At 58.9% G+C, this 14109-nt stretch overlaps 1 protein-coding gene across 1 annotated transcript; it reads left to right on the plus strand.

Moving 5' to 3' along the window:
* Nucleotides 1-2273: 2273 nt before the first annotated feature.
* CSNK1G2 (casein kinase 1 gamma 2) lies at nucleotides 2274-14108 on the plus strand (the record flags this gene model as incomplete). The annotated part of the gene is made up of 9 exons (XM_026865147.1): nucleotides 2274-2770; nucleotides 10550-10590; nucleotides 11140-11209; nucleotides 11633-11781; nucleotides 12257-12491; nucleotides 12720-12805; nucleotides 13222-13306; nucleotides 13396-13544; nucleotides 13989-14108. Coding segments are annotated over exons 1-9 (1122 nt in total), but the record flags the coding sequence as incomplete, so codon positions are not given.
* Between the last annotated feature and the right edge of the window lies 1 nt (nucleotide 14109).

Here is a 14109-nt window from a genome sequence, read left to right on the forward strand (position 1 = left end):
GCTCTGGAGGTGTTGGCCTGGAGGATGGAGCCTGTGGGTGAAGGAGGGGACTCCCATCCCCCATGAAAACCTTGTTCCCCGGTACCTGATGAACAGGCGGGTCTCACCAGTGGGTGTCATGCACCCATAACAGCCCCAAGGAGCTGGGCCAGCACCCTGCAGCTCCTGTCCCTCCTGGAGAGCAGCGGCATTTTGCCAGGGTGCTGTGGACGGAGCGTGGTGGGCCCTGGCGAGGATTCGGTGTCAGGCGAGGACTGGGAGCGGAGCAGCCCCCCTGCCCACAGACCCTTACGTGGCGAGTCCTTCCCCTGTGCTGGGCATGGACTTGGGTGGGGTTTTTCCCCCTCTGTTGCTCTTAGACCCTCCCCCATTTCCCCCCATGCACCCTTTAGTACAAAAAGCCTTTTTTTTTTGTTATTAATAGCTATTGAGAGCCAATAAAAAGTTTTATGGGGTTTGGCCAAGCGTCAGGACTTGCCGTGTGCTCATTTCCTGCAGTCTTGAGTGCTGGAGGGGCCGTGGGTTTGCTTGTTTAACCCGCAGGTAATGAGGCCGAGGCAGCAAGGACTCTTGGTGGGTGTCACAGGAGCCCAGAGAGGAGTGGAGGAAGGTGGTGAGAGGGGGAGCGAGGCCAGGGGGGGCGAGCAGGGAGGGATGGAGGCTGCCTCCCAGTTCAGCTCACTCAAAACAGCAAGGGCTGAGCTGGGAGCAAAACCAGAGGTGATGAATGCTGGCGGGAACGCGGAGCGTGCCTGCGTTTGTCGGTCTGTCTGTCCCTCACGTGGCTCCTGCTTGACCCTCTGCGCTTTCCAGCCCCTGTTTAGTGTCCTGGCTGTCCTGCTCCTGGCATGCTCTGGCCACCTTCTCCACGGGTGTCCCTGTGAGGAGGGACTGAGCCCGACCTTCCCCCCCGCCCAGGCAGCTCTGGTGGGAGTCCTGGATGGAGGGAGAGCGTGGCTTCCTTTTGGGAACCTGGTTCCCAGAGCGCAGAGTTGCTTTGTGCTACTTGCGAATCACAGCCCTCTGGGAGGGAGCGAGAGGCTGATGGTGGGCAGGCAGCTGCACGGAGGGGGCTTGTGGGAGGCCAGTGTCACAAAGTCGTTTGGGTTGGGAGGAGCCTTGAAAGGTCACCTAGTCCAACCCCCTGCAGCCAGCAGGGCCGTGGACGTTTGAAGGAGCTCCCTGGCTTGAGCGGCTTAGCTGAGTCCTCGCCTGTTTGTGGGGGCCAAGGGGAACCCTGAATTAACCCACCGCCTGCACAGGGCGTCCTGCCAGCCTCACCGGGAAGTTCTGGGAGCTGCGCACACGAGGCAGGCAAGGTGCTGCACAACCGCTGAGCAAACCAGCATCCACAGCCATCTCACCAGGTGTCAAAGCAGCTTTTGTCCAGGCCGCAGCCAGCAGCCCTGTTCGCCACCGTGCCTTGCTCCCAGCTTTGCAATTAAAATCAAGGTTTGTTTGCGAGAGTGGAGGAAGGTGCGGCGATCAGGAGCTCTCTGCGGAGGCGAGCGGGGTGTTAGTAAGTCCTGGGTTCCTCTTTGCTAGTGTCTGTTTTACCCCAGCCTGGCAGGCTGTCGTGGGAGTCCTGAGCGTGGTCATCCCCCCCCACACGCACAGCTGCTTAGAAGCCGTGTCCTCTCCCACGCGTCCTGGTGCAGGATTGTTGGCACAAAGGTCCCGGCCCAGCCGCAGCAGAGGCTGGTGCTCCAGGGAAGCGCTCTGACTCAGCCAGCCACGGCCTCTGGACCCGCAGGGACCCTCCCGACACGCAGCTGCCTGGGCAGAATATCCTCTTTTCACTTCATAGGAAATTGCACGCTTGGCGTGGTTTGTCCCGTAACACAGTGGCTTACGTGTGTCCTTTGCTCTTGGGGTTTCTCGGCTCTGACCCGTGGCAGCCAGGCCCCAAGCACCTCAGCTGGTGCCTCCGAAAGGTCTCCCTGCTGCCAGCAGCCCTTCCCCATGGGGTCATTGTTCTCCCCATGTGACTCTTTGCTGGCTCCGACCTGGAGATGCTCCTCAAGTTTGTTTGTTCATTTATTTATTTATTTATTTATGCCAGCCATGGGACACCCTGAGACAGTCCTGATAACCCAGCTCCTCCCGCTCCTCAACTGCGACACCCTCCGTTGTGGTGGGAGTTGCCTGTAATGCAGGGAAGGTGTTGGAGGGGCTCTGCAGAGCTGGGGGCAGAAACCTGAAGCCCACAACCCCCCCGTTGTCCTCTGATTCCTCATTTCCTTGTGCTGATTTTCTCCCTCTCCTCTCCACAGCTGGGAGACCGAGGAGACACGCTGGGAAGACCCTCTCTGCAGGATGTTCTCTCCACCAAAGAACTCCCTCTAACAGGCGATGATGACAATCCCGGCAGGACCTTGGAAAGCACTAACATTTCAGTAGCCCAGCACCCGTGGGTGGCCACTTACCCCTTCTTCTCCACGCCCCGCCCTCCCATCGCTCACCGTGATGGTGTATTAACCAAGAAGAGCCCTGCTTCTTTTCTCCTCACCCCTCAACTTTCGGCAGCTCTGGGATTTGTATGGCAGCAGCGTAACCGTGGAGAGGCCGGGGTATCACAAACTTATGGATTTTGATAAGAGAGGAGGGAAAGGGGAGCTGGAGGAAGGTAAAAGGATGTCCAAGACAGGTGGAGGAAGGAGCAGTCATGGAAGCCGGAGTGCTGGAACCAACTCGGGAGTCTTAATGGTGGGTCCCAACTTCCGGGTCGGCAAGAAGATTGGATGCGGCAATTTCGGGGAGCTCCGTCTAGGTGAGAAGGGTCATCTTCTGTCCTCACTGTAACTGCTTGTGCAGGGGTTGCCCTGGCATCCGCCTCCCGCAGCAGGAGGAGCTGGCACATGCCTCTGGCCGTCAGCACCAAGGGTGTTGGCCGGCCACATGGTGTTGAAGCATGGCAGGTAGCTCTTGCTCCTTTCACAGTTTCTTCTTCCTCAGTCCCCTCACGCTCTGCTTGATCCTTCAAAGCCCATCACAGCCCGAAGGACTGATTGCAGAGGTGTTTTCCGTTTCCTCCCCATACCTGTTGCTCTTTGGCTTTGTCAGGGAGAGCGTTACAGTTCAGTCCTGTCTGTAAGAAGTGGTGGTGGCCCACTCAGGCCTGGGTGCCTGCCCCCGCCCCTGTCTGGGAACACTTTGTGAGTCATTTTTCACGAGATGCTGCTGTGCGCTCACCTGATCTCACCCCACTTGCGTGCAGGGTGCTGCCCTCCTGCTGCGCCACGTGCCTCAGGAACAGATGGAGGGTGAGGGCCTGTGGGGTTTTGTCTCTGCTGGGGCAAAAATCTGGGGAAGAGAGTCTGTGTTTCATCCCAAGTAAATCCTCCAGTTGTTGAAACTGGTTGTCTCAGAGACTGTCCTAAAACTTTGTGCAGGGGAGTGAGAAAAGGCTGAATAAAACCCAAACGCCTTCTATGGTCACTCCCATTTTGAACCAAGTTTATCAGGAAGCAGTTCAAGCAAACTCTTGTTTCAAGGGTGGGTAGGTTGCTCCTCTTCCAAGGACTCGACATGCCCCAGGAGGCTTTCAGCAAGCTGTTAACTCTTCGGTTAACATCAGGCGGCTGGGAGAGGCCTGGCAGTGCCAGGCACTGCTGTGCCAGCAGCGCAGTCTGGATGTCTCCAGGAATGTGCCTTGGACGTGTTGATGGAGCCTCTGCCAGGCGGAGTGTTGGCCTTGGCTGCCAGTGCTCTGGGAAAGGGCTTGTGCCCTCCTAGGAAGAGGGAAGAGAGCCGGTCCCCGGAGCAGGCTGGGAGCCTGTGACAGCTGTAGGCCTTGTTGCTCCGTGATATTTTAAGCAGCGCCTTTTCAAACCAAGCTCTGAGCTAAACCTGCAGTAAGTGTGGTCGTCTCGGCAGGCTGTTTGCGTGCAAAAGGAGCAGGAGGTGGGAGGCTGTCAGGAGGCGCCCGCGCCGAGGGTGGGGTGAGTTTACCCACCTCGCTGTGCCGCGTCTGTCTGTGGGGAGTTAATGTCAGCTCTGCCCAGCGTGACAGACTGGCTGGTGCCAGGCTAAACCGTCCTGTTCCTGAACTCCTTGATGGAATCGCCGCTTAATTGCAGAGCTTGGGAAAATGCTCTGTTTAAAATCCAACCTAGTGGTTCCCCACATTTCAGCAGCAGAGGGTCTGTCTCTCCTGGTGTCACGAAGAGCTCAGATCCTCCCTCCAGGCCCAGATATTGTGGAAGGAGAGATATTATGGGATTTTTGTCACACCAGCTGCTCCTTTCACTACCCAGGTGGGTCTGGTCACACCCTGGGGACATGGTGCCTCCCTGCAGGGCTGGCTGGGAGGGCTCTGAGCTGGGCAGGGTCTACCTGTGTCGTTCCACCTCCTTTTCCCTGCTGGCCAGTGAACGTCCCACTGTGGGTACATGTGTCTGGGTGAGCTGTCTTCCCAGATCCTGCTCTAGGCAAGAGTCTGAAACAACTGGGGCCGTGGCTGTTGCTCAGCGCTGAGGGTTGGCGTGACCCCTGCCTTGACTTTCCCCTTGCATTTTGAGGACGGCACTGAGGTGGACATGAGTCTCCTGTGGATCTGAGGAGCATCTGTGAAACTGGCAGTCTGGCTTGCTCAGAGCAGAGCAGCTCCAGGCATCTGGGAGCAGTTGGGCTCAGTTTGCTTGTGGCTGAAGGGACAAACAGCTCTGGGGCTCTGCAGTGGTTGATTCTCACTGTGACAGTTTGTCCTTGCCCCCAGCAGGAGAAGCTTCTAGTCCCTTCACATGGCTTTCCTGCTGTGTCACGCCCTGTAGTGTCTGGCCTTAACATGGTAAAGGCCTGAGCACAAGATCTCATCACAGCAGTGGAAGCCACAGCTATGTGGCTTTTTTCCTAAAATTGCATCTCTCTTCCTTAGGTGTGCCTCCGAGCTGTGTCAGGGCTCAGGAATGCTTTCAGGACTCCACAGAAAGTAGGGATTCCTCCAGCTGCAGATGAATGGCAAGGGACCAGAGGGATCCTGCTGCGAAGTGGTGGCATGAGCAGGGATGCTCCCCAGCTGTTGCAGGACACTCAGTTTTCCCCCGGGAATGGAGTGTTCAGTCCTCAAGGCAGGCTGATTGCGGAGGCCAAAGTGTAGCTCAGTGTTTAAAAGCTCCCAAATCTTCTTCCCTTTCATTAAAAAAAACAAAACAAAAACACCTAGTAGGTCTTGCAAAAACATGCTAGGAGGTGACTCCTCCAGCTCCCAGCTGTGGGCGATGGAGGAAGATGAAGTTGCCTTCCTGAAACAGGTAACACTTCGCCTGATGTCACCACCATGCCGAGAGGCAGGGGCTGATCTGTCCTCCTGGGTGCTTCAGCTCAGCTGCCCCAGATCAAGACAAGTGTCCTCCCAGGTTCGGAAGTGTCCAAAATCGAAAGTGATTTGTTTAAAAATAACATTTTTTAAAAATTGGCATAAGGCAATTGTGGGAAGCCAGAAGGGGAATGACTTGGGCAGGAGTTCCTGGCTACCAGAGCCATGCTTGGATCCCGCCCCTCCCTGTTCATGCTGGCCTTGGCATCCTGGGCGATACACAGACGTAGTGCCAGTCCCCGTCCCAGTCCGGTAGTGCTGGTGCCCAGTTCCTCGCTGTAGGAGCACAACCAGAGAGAGCTGGGCTGGGAGCTGGAGCGGGTCGGCTGCCCCAGCCCTCTGGCACAGGGGGCTTGGGGAGAGCAGTGTGGGGTTAGCGAGGGGCAGGTTTAGGTCGTGCAGGGTGTGGGTCCCGTTACCTCCTGGGCACCCTGTCGTGGGGCTTCGCCCTGGGCTGGGCAGGGCACCACTTCCCGGCCAGCACATTCAGAGTGCATGTTTCTCCCCCTGCCAGCCTGCAGCTGTGGGCGAGTGCCAGCCCGGCTCCTCCTGGGCCTTTCCAAAGGCTGCCCGCAGCCCCCCGAGCTCACCCCTGCCCATCTGCTGCCTGCAGCCAGCCCCCCTCCTTGCCAGGGCTGGGTGCTGCCCTCTGAAACACAAGGCAGGAAGAAGCTGGTGGCAGCAGGGGTGACGGGAGCGTGGCTGGTGGCTCGTGTGCCCTGGCACTGGGCTATGGCTGAGCAGCGGGAGCCTGCAGCCGGCTGCCTCTGCCAACTCCCCATGCCCCCGGGAGCGAGGCCAGCACGTACGGCTCACAGTGAGGGTTTGTTGGAGCAGGCCCCTCTTAGCAGCTCCTCAGTGGTGCTTTGTGGTGGGCTGGAATAGGGGGAGAGGAGGAAAACCCAGAGATGAACCAGAAATGTCAAAAATGAGCCCAAAGCACCTGGGTGGTATGCAAGCCCCCTTCCCTGAGCTTTGCCTGGTGCTGGGCTGCCTTGGAGCTGGGCTTTAGAACCAGGAGCTGCTCTCTGTGCTGCCTGGGGAGGGGGCTCCCCCACAGCCCCCTCCCCAGCCTGGCCCAAGGCCGGTGCACTCATGGGGCTGTGCCAAGGAGCTGCCCTGGGGCAGCCTCGGCTGGGGTGCAGGGAGGGATGGGGACCCCGCAGAGGCTGCTGCTTCTCTTCTTCCTGCAATAAACTTCTGCAAATGTGTTTCTTCCAGCTTTCCCTCTCCCCCAGCCTGGTGCATTCATTTCTAACAGCAGCTTGGAAACACAGCAGCTGTTTTTCTTTGAAGTTAAAAGCTGGAAATTAACTTATTTTTAAAAAGTACACCCAGCATTTTGGAGGGAAGAAAAGGAGGGGCAACAGGTCCTCGTGCAGTGTATGAGCCAGCAGCAGGTCACTACTACAGCTGGGCTGGGGCCATGTCCCAGCTGAATGGTCACGTGCGAGTGCTGGGACATTCCCAAGCTCTCCGGAGCTGTGGCTGTCACCCCTGGCCCGCAGCCTCCCGCCTGCGCGCCGGGGGTTGTGTCTTGGGGGCCACAAAAGGTACCTTCAGACAGCGCGGGCTGGGGTCAGCACGTGGTACGCGACATCCTTCTGGCTTTGGCTCTGCAGAGAGCTCTGTACACACGCACATACGGCAAAGGGCTCAGCCACCTCTAAAAGCCTCTCAAAACCTTCTGCTTGGAGCTGCAGACCCACCGTGCGCCGGAGGCGGTTTTGGAGCAGGCTGTGGGAGAGGAGAGCCCACGCGCTGCCTGCTAACTGCTCCTCCTGCCTCCCTCCCTCATGGCTCACTCTGGTTTTCCTCTTGATCTTTGAGTCGCCTCGAGAGGAAGGTCAAACTCTAAAATAACTTTGTTGGTTTTTTTTTTTTTTCTTCCCCCTCCCCTGGTATTAAAACCTAATGCTCCAAGGAACTGTCATTGCTTGGACTGATGCAGCGTGTGTCACCGGGGCTGTTTGCAGTGCTGGGCCGGTGCCCGCTGCCTTCGCACAGAGCTGCCTGCTCCCGCGCTCCTCACCTGCATCACCTGGGCACCGGAGGAGCCAAACGGCCGGTCCCAGGCCAGCTGCGTGCTCCTGCCGTGGTGCAGAGGCTCCCGTCTGGGCTGTGCCCCGCACCATGCCACAGCCGAGGGGCAGTGCCAGGGGCTGGCATAGGGGAAGCCGCTTGGATGGGGACCGGGCTGGAGCCCAGCGCGGAGCCCGGCTGCTCCTCAGGCCGCCGTGATGTGCAGGAGCAGGTGCCGGACCCCGCTGCTGCCAAATCCGCCTCGGGAGCGGGGCGGCTTGGGGGTTAGCGCGGGGGCAAGAGAAAGCCGTGTCTGGCTTTTCGGTGCCACACGGACCCCGGGTCTGGTGCCGCCTGCGATGGGCAGCTCTGGCTCGGCTCTGGTCGGACGTGCCGCATCTTGCAGGTGCTGGCAGCACAGAGCAGGGCAAAGGCCTCTCTGCAAACGTAAACACTTGCTTTCTGCCGCCTATCTTGCCACTTTTTTTTTGATTTTTCTTTCAAAAGCACCTTTTATTCTATGGATCCTGCAGCGCTGCCTGCTCGCGTCCTCCCCCGGGGTGGCCTTGGACTCATTCTAGGTGTTAAAGTGACCGTCCTTGGCCTTCGGGAGTGCTTGGGGCGTCCCTGGAAGCTGCTCCAGGAGCTGGAGCCGGGAGTTCCCTGCTGTGGGCCAGGCCCTGCCAGGGAAGGACCCCACAACTCTCCCTCCTTGCTCTTTTGCTTTTTTTTTTTTTTCTTTTCTGATGATATGCTGGTTCTGCTCTTTGCACTTTTTTTTTTTATCAGTGAAGGGGAAGAGGATGGTGGTGGTTCGACAGCAGCAATAGCCTGTCCTCTCTTTGCCCCTCTATCTTTTCTATCAGGTTTGTCCAGGCCCTCCAAGTGTTATAGGAAGGGAAGAACCATGAGGATATCAAATGGTTTGAACTGATTTCTTAGGCTGGGAGAGGACTGCCAGCTCCCAGAGCATTTTTGCGGGTAGTTTTTTTGTGTCAGGGAGCCCCACGAGGGGCCAGCGTGTTGGGGACAGGACATATGCCACGTACCAGGGAAGGTGTGGACCTCTCCAAGCACAACCCTGCTGGGGATGCTCCTGCCTCTCCCCCTTCTCCCTCCCTGCTGTGCCTGGCCGGTTATGCAGTGCCCCTCTGGCAGGATGGCAGGTATCTTGCTGTGGGTTTTTTTTTTCCCTCGTCAGACCCAGCCAAACCTCAGGCAATATCCAGCTCTGAGTTTTCTGGTTGCATGTTACTGCCATGAAGGCAGCAGTGAGTTTTTTGGACTGAACTGTACAGCCCCGAGACAGGAGCCCACCTTAAGCGGGGAGCATGTGGGGACCCTGTGCTGCCTTCGCAGGCAGGGCCGTGCCTGCCTGGCTGGGCTCTGCCTGTCCCTACGTCTCGGCCAACATGCGGGGCTGTTTTGGTCTCCCTTGTGATTGTTTGCAAAACACAGAGGTCCTGGTGCGTGGAATATAGGCTGCCTGCATGCGCTCCTCCTCCCTGCCAGCTTGCTGCCTTCTCTCCCTGTTAAGTTGTTGGGAGGTGACTGCTCACGGCAGGGGCAGGGAGATGCACTAGGGTCCGTCAAGGTTTCAGTTCTTCCCTGCCCCAGTCAAGTTCCCAATGAACTGAGGGTTTCCTTCAGCTCTCTGGAGCCGTGCAGAGGTCTGGGGGCTGTCCCACCTCCTCCCCAGGAAATGTCAGTCTGTGATGGGCCAGAAACCCAGGGTCTGGCTATGTTGTGTTAGCCAGATGCTTCTCCTTCCCAAATCACCTACTTCCTAATCGCTGTGAAGGGGTTCGGTTTTGCAGAGGCAGGAGACACGGTGGCTTGGCAGAAGTCCCCTGAGAGGGGAGAGGGTCAGCGAGGCAGCAAGACTAACCCCCTCCTTGGCTGCAGAGCCCATCCCTGGGAGCAGCCGCTCCATTAATATCTCCCATTCATCCCTCTTCCCGTAATCCTGCCGCCGACTCTGGCGCTCAGCAGCTGGCTCTGATGTCACCCGGCGAGGATTTATTGCTGCTTCAGGTGGAGAGCAGCAGTCAGAGCAGATGAAATCTTATGCCAGGAGGAGCTTGTTCCCTGAGCAAATTGCTTGGAGAAAATCCGAGGAGACAGATGCAGCTCCATCAGATACGCACATGCCAGGCAGTGGGATCGCGTGTCTGCTGGCTCTGCGTGCTGTGGAAGGGAACCTGCTGCAGTTAACTCGCGTCTCCCTGGTGTCCTGGAGGGCTCTGGCAGCCGGAGCACTCAGATATTTCTGCAAACCTCTAATCTTTGCCTTTATGGACCTGAGGCAGAGGTTGTACCGAGCTTCCCAGGTGTAACACCTTCCTCATGCCCTCCTGCCTCTCTGGAGTGAGCAGGGTGATGTGCAGACACTGTTAGTTCGACCTCTCTGTAGTTATGGCTGTGAAAAGTCCCCTGGAGGTGCTGAGCTCTCTAAGTCAAGTCATTTACAGGGTTTTGGGGTGGCATGGCTGCCCTCTCAGCTCTCCTGGGCGCTTGGAGGCAGTTGTCTGGCTCTTCCCACAGCACATCGGTGCCTTCAGCTGCTCCTCATACAGCCTGGGCCGTGCCATGGGTCCCAGCTTCCCCTGCACCCTTGGGTGGGTGGGAACATCCCAAAGGACGAGGTTGAGACACACACACACATAAATACATGCGTGTCCTGCCCTGGAGTGACCCCAGCCCTGGGGAAGGGGTTTCCACCTGCCTGTGGTGTCTTCAAATCAGCTGCAATGCCTGAGGCTGCCCCAGTGTTCTTGGGGGCTCCCTGCCACCCTCTGCATGGTCCCACCGCCTACAAAACAGCGTCCCCCAACTCTGGGTGGCCCTCCCAGAGCAAGGTGGCCCCTCTCCATGCAGGGCTGTGGCTGGGAGAAGCAGCAAGTCCCAGCCTTGTTCCTGCCTTGGCCAGTCACATCCCAGACTGGGGCTCTGCCCCCTCCCAGCAGCCTGCCGGTCCCAGAGGAACCCTTTTGCCCCATCTGGGGGTAATTAACAGGCGTGTTGCAGCTCCCCACAGTGGGTTCCTGCTCCCGCTCATGCCTTGAGGCCTGTTTATGTGTTGTGGGAGCTGCTGAACCTGTTCAGGACGTTCTGCAGCCCAGGAGCCCTCGGGGACTGTGGCGGGTGTGAAGTGGGGTTAATGCGAAGGCTCACTTGCTTCCAACTGCCTTTTCGTGTCTCTCCTTGCAGGAAAGAACCTCTACACGAACGAATACGTAGCTATCAAATTGGTGAGTCCCTCTGTGGTCGCGGAGGGTGATGTTCAGGCCATCTGGGAGGAGATTGTTCCCCCTGCCCAGGTCGTTAGAGCAGTGGGTGGGTTGCAGCAGGGGACGGGTGGGTGGGTGGGTGCACAGGGGAGCTGTGCTCACTGCTAGGAATTGAGGGCAGGCAAAGCATCACACATCATTGCGGGTGGGCTGATCTGGGGCCCGGGGAGAGAAGAGCTGGGTCTTCACTTCTCCAGGTTCTCCCTGTGGCCTGCGCTGCGCTCAGCCAGTGGCAGCCCCAGAGAGACCTGCAGGAGAGGGAGGTGCCCGCTGCTCCCATTAGTGTCTACCCCAGCACCCGTCTCTCTGGAGGGGATGGATCTGCCTCCCATATGGGCTGGTTTTCTCTCATCATCCCCTGAGGCTCCATCTCCCATTTTACACCAGTTTTCTCAACCCCAAATGCTCTCAGTCCAGCTGTTGCCAGAATGTGAAGGAAGTGTCTGACACCCAGACCTCTGTAACATCCTGCTTCCTACAACGGTCTTAACTGTTCTCCTCTTCTCCAAGGAACCCATTAAATCCCGGGCCCCCCAGCTGCACCTGGAGTATCGGTTCTACAAACAGCTCGGCAATGCAGGTACGGGGCTGGGCTGAGCTGCCACGGGGAGCTGGCTGCCCAGGCAACACTGCTAGGAAGGGGAGGCTGCCTGTATATGTGACTCTGCATCTTCATTCCCAGCCTGAGCAACTCCTGCCCATCTGCTTGGCTGGGAGGGGCTGGTTTTACACAGAGCCACGTTTAATCTTTGATCCCTTTTTACTCGGTTCTTTCCCCCCACCTCCCCCGCAGCAGTCAGGGATGCAGATGGAGCTGCTGCCTTCACCCTCCTGCCAAGAGCAGAGCCAGGCTGTCTGCGGTGTGGAGGGAGGGCAGAGCAGAGACATCCCCCCATCTGCAGCCCCCTGTCCCAACTCCAGCTGTGGCGTGGCCGCGACAGCGTGGCCGGGTGCTGCTCAGCCCTGTTGCAGCCCCTCACAGCCTCTGCTCCATCTCTTGCAGAAGGAATTCCTCAGGTTTACTACTTTGGCCCCTGCGGGAAGTACAATGCCATGGTGTTGGAGCTGCTAGGACCCAGCCTAGAAGATCTCTTTGATCTGTGTGATCGGACCTTCACGCTCAAGACCGTCCTGATGATCGCGATCCAGCTGGTGAGCGCAGCACCCCTGCCTCGCCTGCTGCTCTGCACAGCTCAGCCCCGGGGGAGCGGGGTGATGCGTGGGCTCGGGGTTCAGGCTGCGTGGGGACCCCGCAGGGAGGGTGAGGGGACGGAGGGGTGAGCCACAGGCTGCAGGAGACACTGCTGGCGCATCCCAGACTGCCTCCCTCCGTACCTCGCCCTCTCCCTGAGGTAGGAGGGCTCTCCCCCTGCCCTCCACAGCCCCTCTGTGAGCACAAACGTGTGTCTGTCACTGTGTGTCCGAGCTGCAGCTGGACTGAGGTTGTTTCCCAGGGCTGGAAGACCCGTTGTGCCCATCCTTTCGATGCAGGGTGACACACAGGCTGAGGGGAGCAGGGGGGCTGCTCGGGGGTGAGGCTTTTGGAGCAGAGTCATGCCCCGGGGAGGGGAGTGCAGGACGTGTGGTGTGTCTCTGCCGAGGTGCTGACATCTCCTTCTGCCCCCAGATCACCCGGATGGAGTACGTCCACACCAAAAGCCTGATCTACAGAGACGTCAAGCCAGAGAACTTCTTGGTGGGGCGGCCGGGCAGCAAGCGGCAGCACACCATCCACATCATTGATTTTGGCCTGGCCAAAGAGTATATTGACCCCGAGACCAAAAAACACATCCCCTACCGAGAGCACAAGAGCCTGACAGGGACAGCACGCTACATGAGCATCAACACCCACCTCGGGAAAGGTGTGTGCACGCCACACGGCCAGCCCTGCCTCTTGGCCCAAAGGGAGAGGGAAGGGAACTGCAGGGTGCGAGCTCCCCGCTGCCAGAGGTGGGGCTGGGGACAGGCTGCCCCTCCTGCTCTTCAGCCTGGGGTGTTGGCAGGGGACTTGGGGAGCTGCGGGGTCTGGCGGGGACGGGGGCAGTGGCTGTAGTGGGAACATGACCATGTCTCATCTCTTCTCCATGCAGAACAAAGCCGCAGGGACGACCTGGAAGCATTAGGGCACATGTTTATGTACTTCCTCCGCGGGAGCCTCCCTTGGCAAGGCCTCAAGGTAACGGCCAGCTCCCGCTGTCCCTGGGCACAGCTGCCCCAGGAGTCTGGCTCTGCCCTGGCATGGGCGGTGTCGGGGACAGGGGGAAGCTTTGGCCCCTGGCGTGTTGGAAGGTGCCCTCTGCCACCTGCAGGGGCTGTTGCTGTGAGCTCTGTGCCGGGCCCTTGCTGTGCTGAGCAGCTGTAGGTGTCCCCTGCTCTCTGTCCCCCTGCTTTGCTGGCTGTCCTGGAGCCACGCTCCCTTGTGTTTGTCCTCCAGCCCTGCCCTGGGTGAGGGGATTCCCTGGGAATGAGCTCTGGCTGTTAAACTGGAAAAGGGGAACCAAGAAACCATCGTGGTCTGATGTCACCCAGTGCCATCCCGGCTCCTGGGGACGTGCCTGGCCCTCACGCTGACCTGCTCCTTGTCTCTGCCAGGCTGACACGCTAAAGGAGAGGTATCAGAAGATCGGCGACACCAAAAGAGCCACTCCAGTGGAGGTGCTCTGTGAGAACTTCCCAGGTGAGGGCACTCTGCATGGCCTGTCCCTGTCCCCAGAGCCCGCTGGCATCTCGTCCCCCAGCCCCAACTGAGCCCACTCTGTCCCACAGAGGAGATGGCCACGTACTTGCGCTACGTGCGGCGGCTGGATTTCTTTGAGAAGCCCGACTACGACTACCTGCGGAAGCTCTTCACAGACTTGTTCGAGAGGAACGGTTACGTGTTCGACTACGAATACGACTGGGCAGGGAAACCCCTGGTGAGTGCTGAGGGGGGGTGTGGGCAGAGGGTGCCTGGGGGCCGGTGGGGAGGCAGCAGGGTCTGCGGCAGCAGCCGGGAGGGATGCGGGTCAGCAGTCGTCCCTGCCATGCACATCCCTGCCCAAGAGACCAGCTCCACCAGTTCTCCCCAGACCCAGCAGCCAGCTCCAAACCGGGGGTGTCGTGCCGACAAGTTAAAGCTGTGACACAGAAATTTGAGGCTCCTGGAGCCAAGGGGAGCCCAGCAGTCAAGTTGGCACCCTGTGTTCTGCCTTGGGCACCCTCCAGGCCTCGCTGCAGCCAAATACCAAACTGCTGGGGTGGGGGTAGGAGCTGGGGTTGGGCCCTGATTCTGGGGCGTTTTGCACGTTTGGCTGGAGGTTGGATGGGGGGGCAGGAGAGTTCCTGTCCTGCTGCTGATGTTGTCTTTGTCCTGTCCCCAGCCCACCCCCATCGGCACGATGCACAGCGAGGTGCAGGTGCAGCCCCCGAACAGAGACAAAGCACAGCCACACACCAAACACCAGGTGAGCGGCGGCGCTGCCCCGGCCGGGGCACGGGACC

The sequence above is a fragment of the Athene cunicularia genome, assembly GCF_003259725.1.
Source record: "Athene cunicularia isolate RWA chromosome 28 unlocalized genomic scaffold, athCun1 chr28_part2, whole genome shotgun sequence".
NCBI lineage: Eukaryota > Metazoa > Chordata > Aves > Strigiformes > Strigidae > Athene > Athene cunicularia.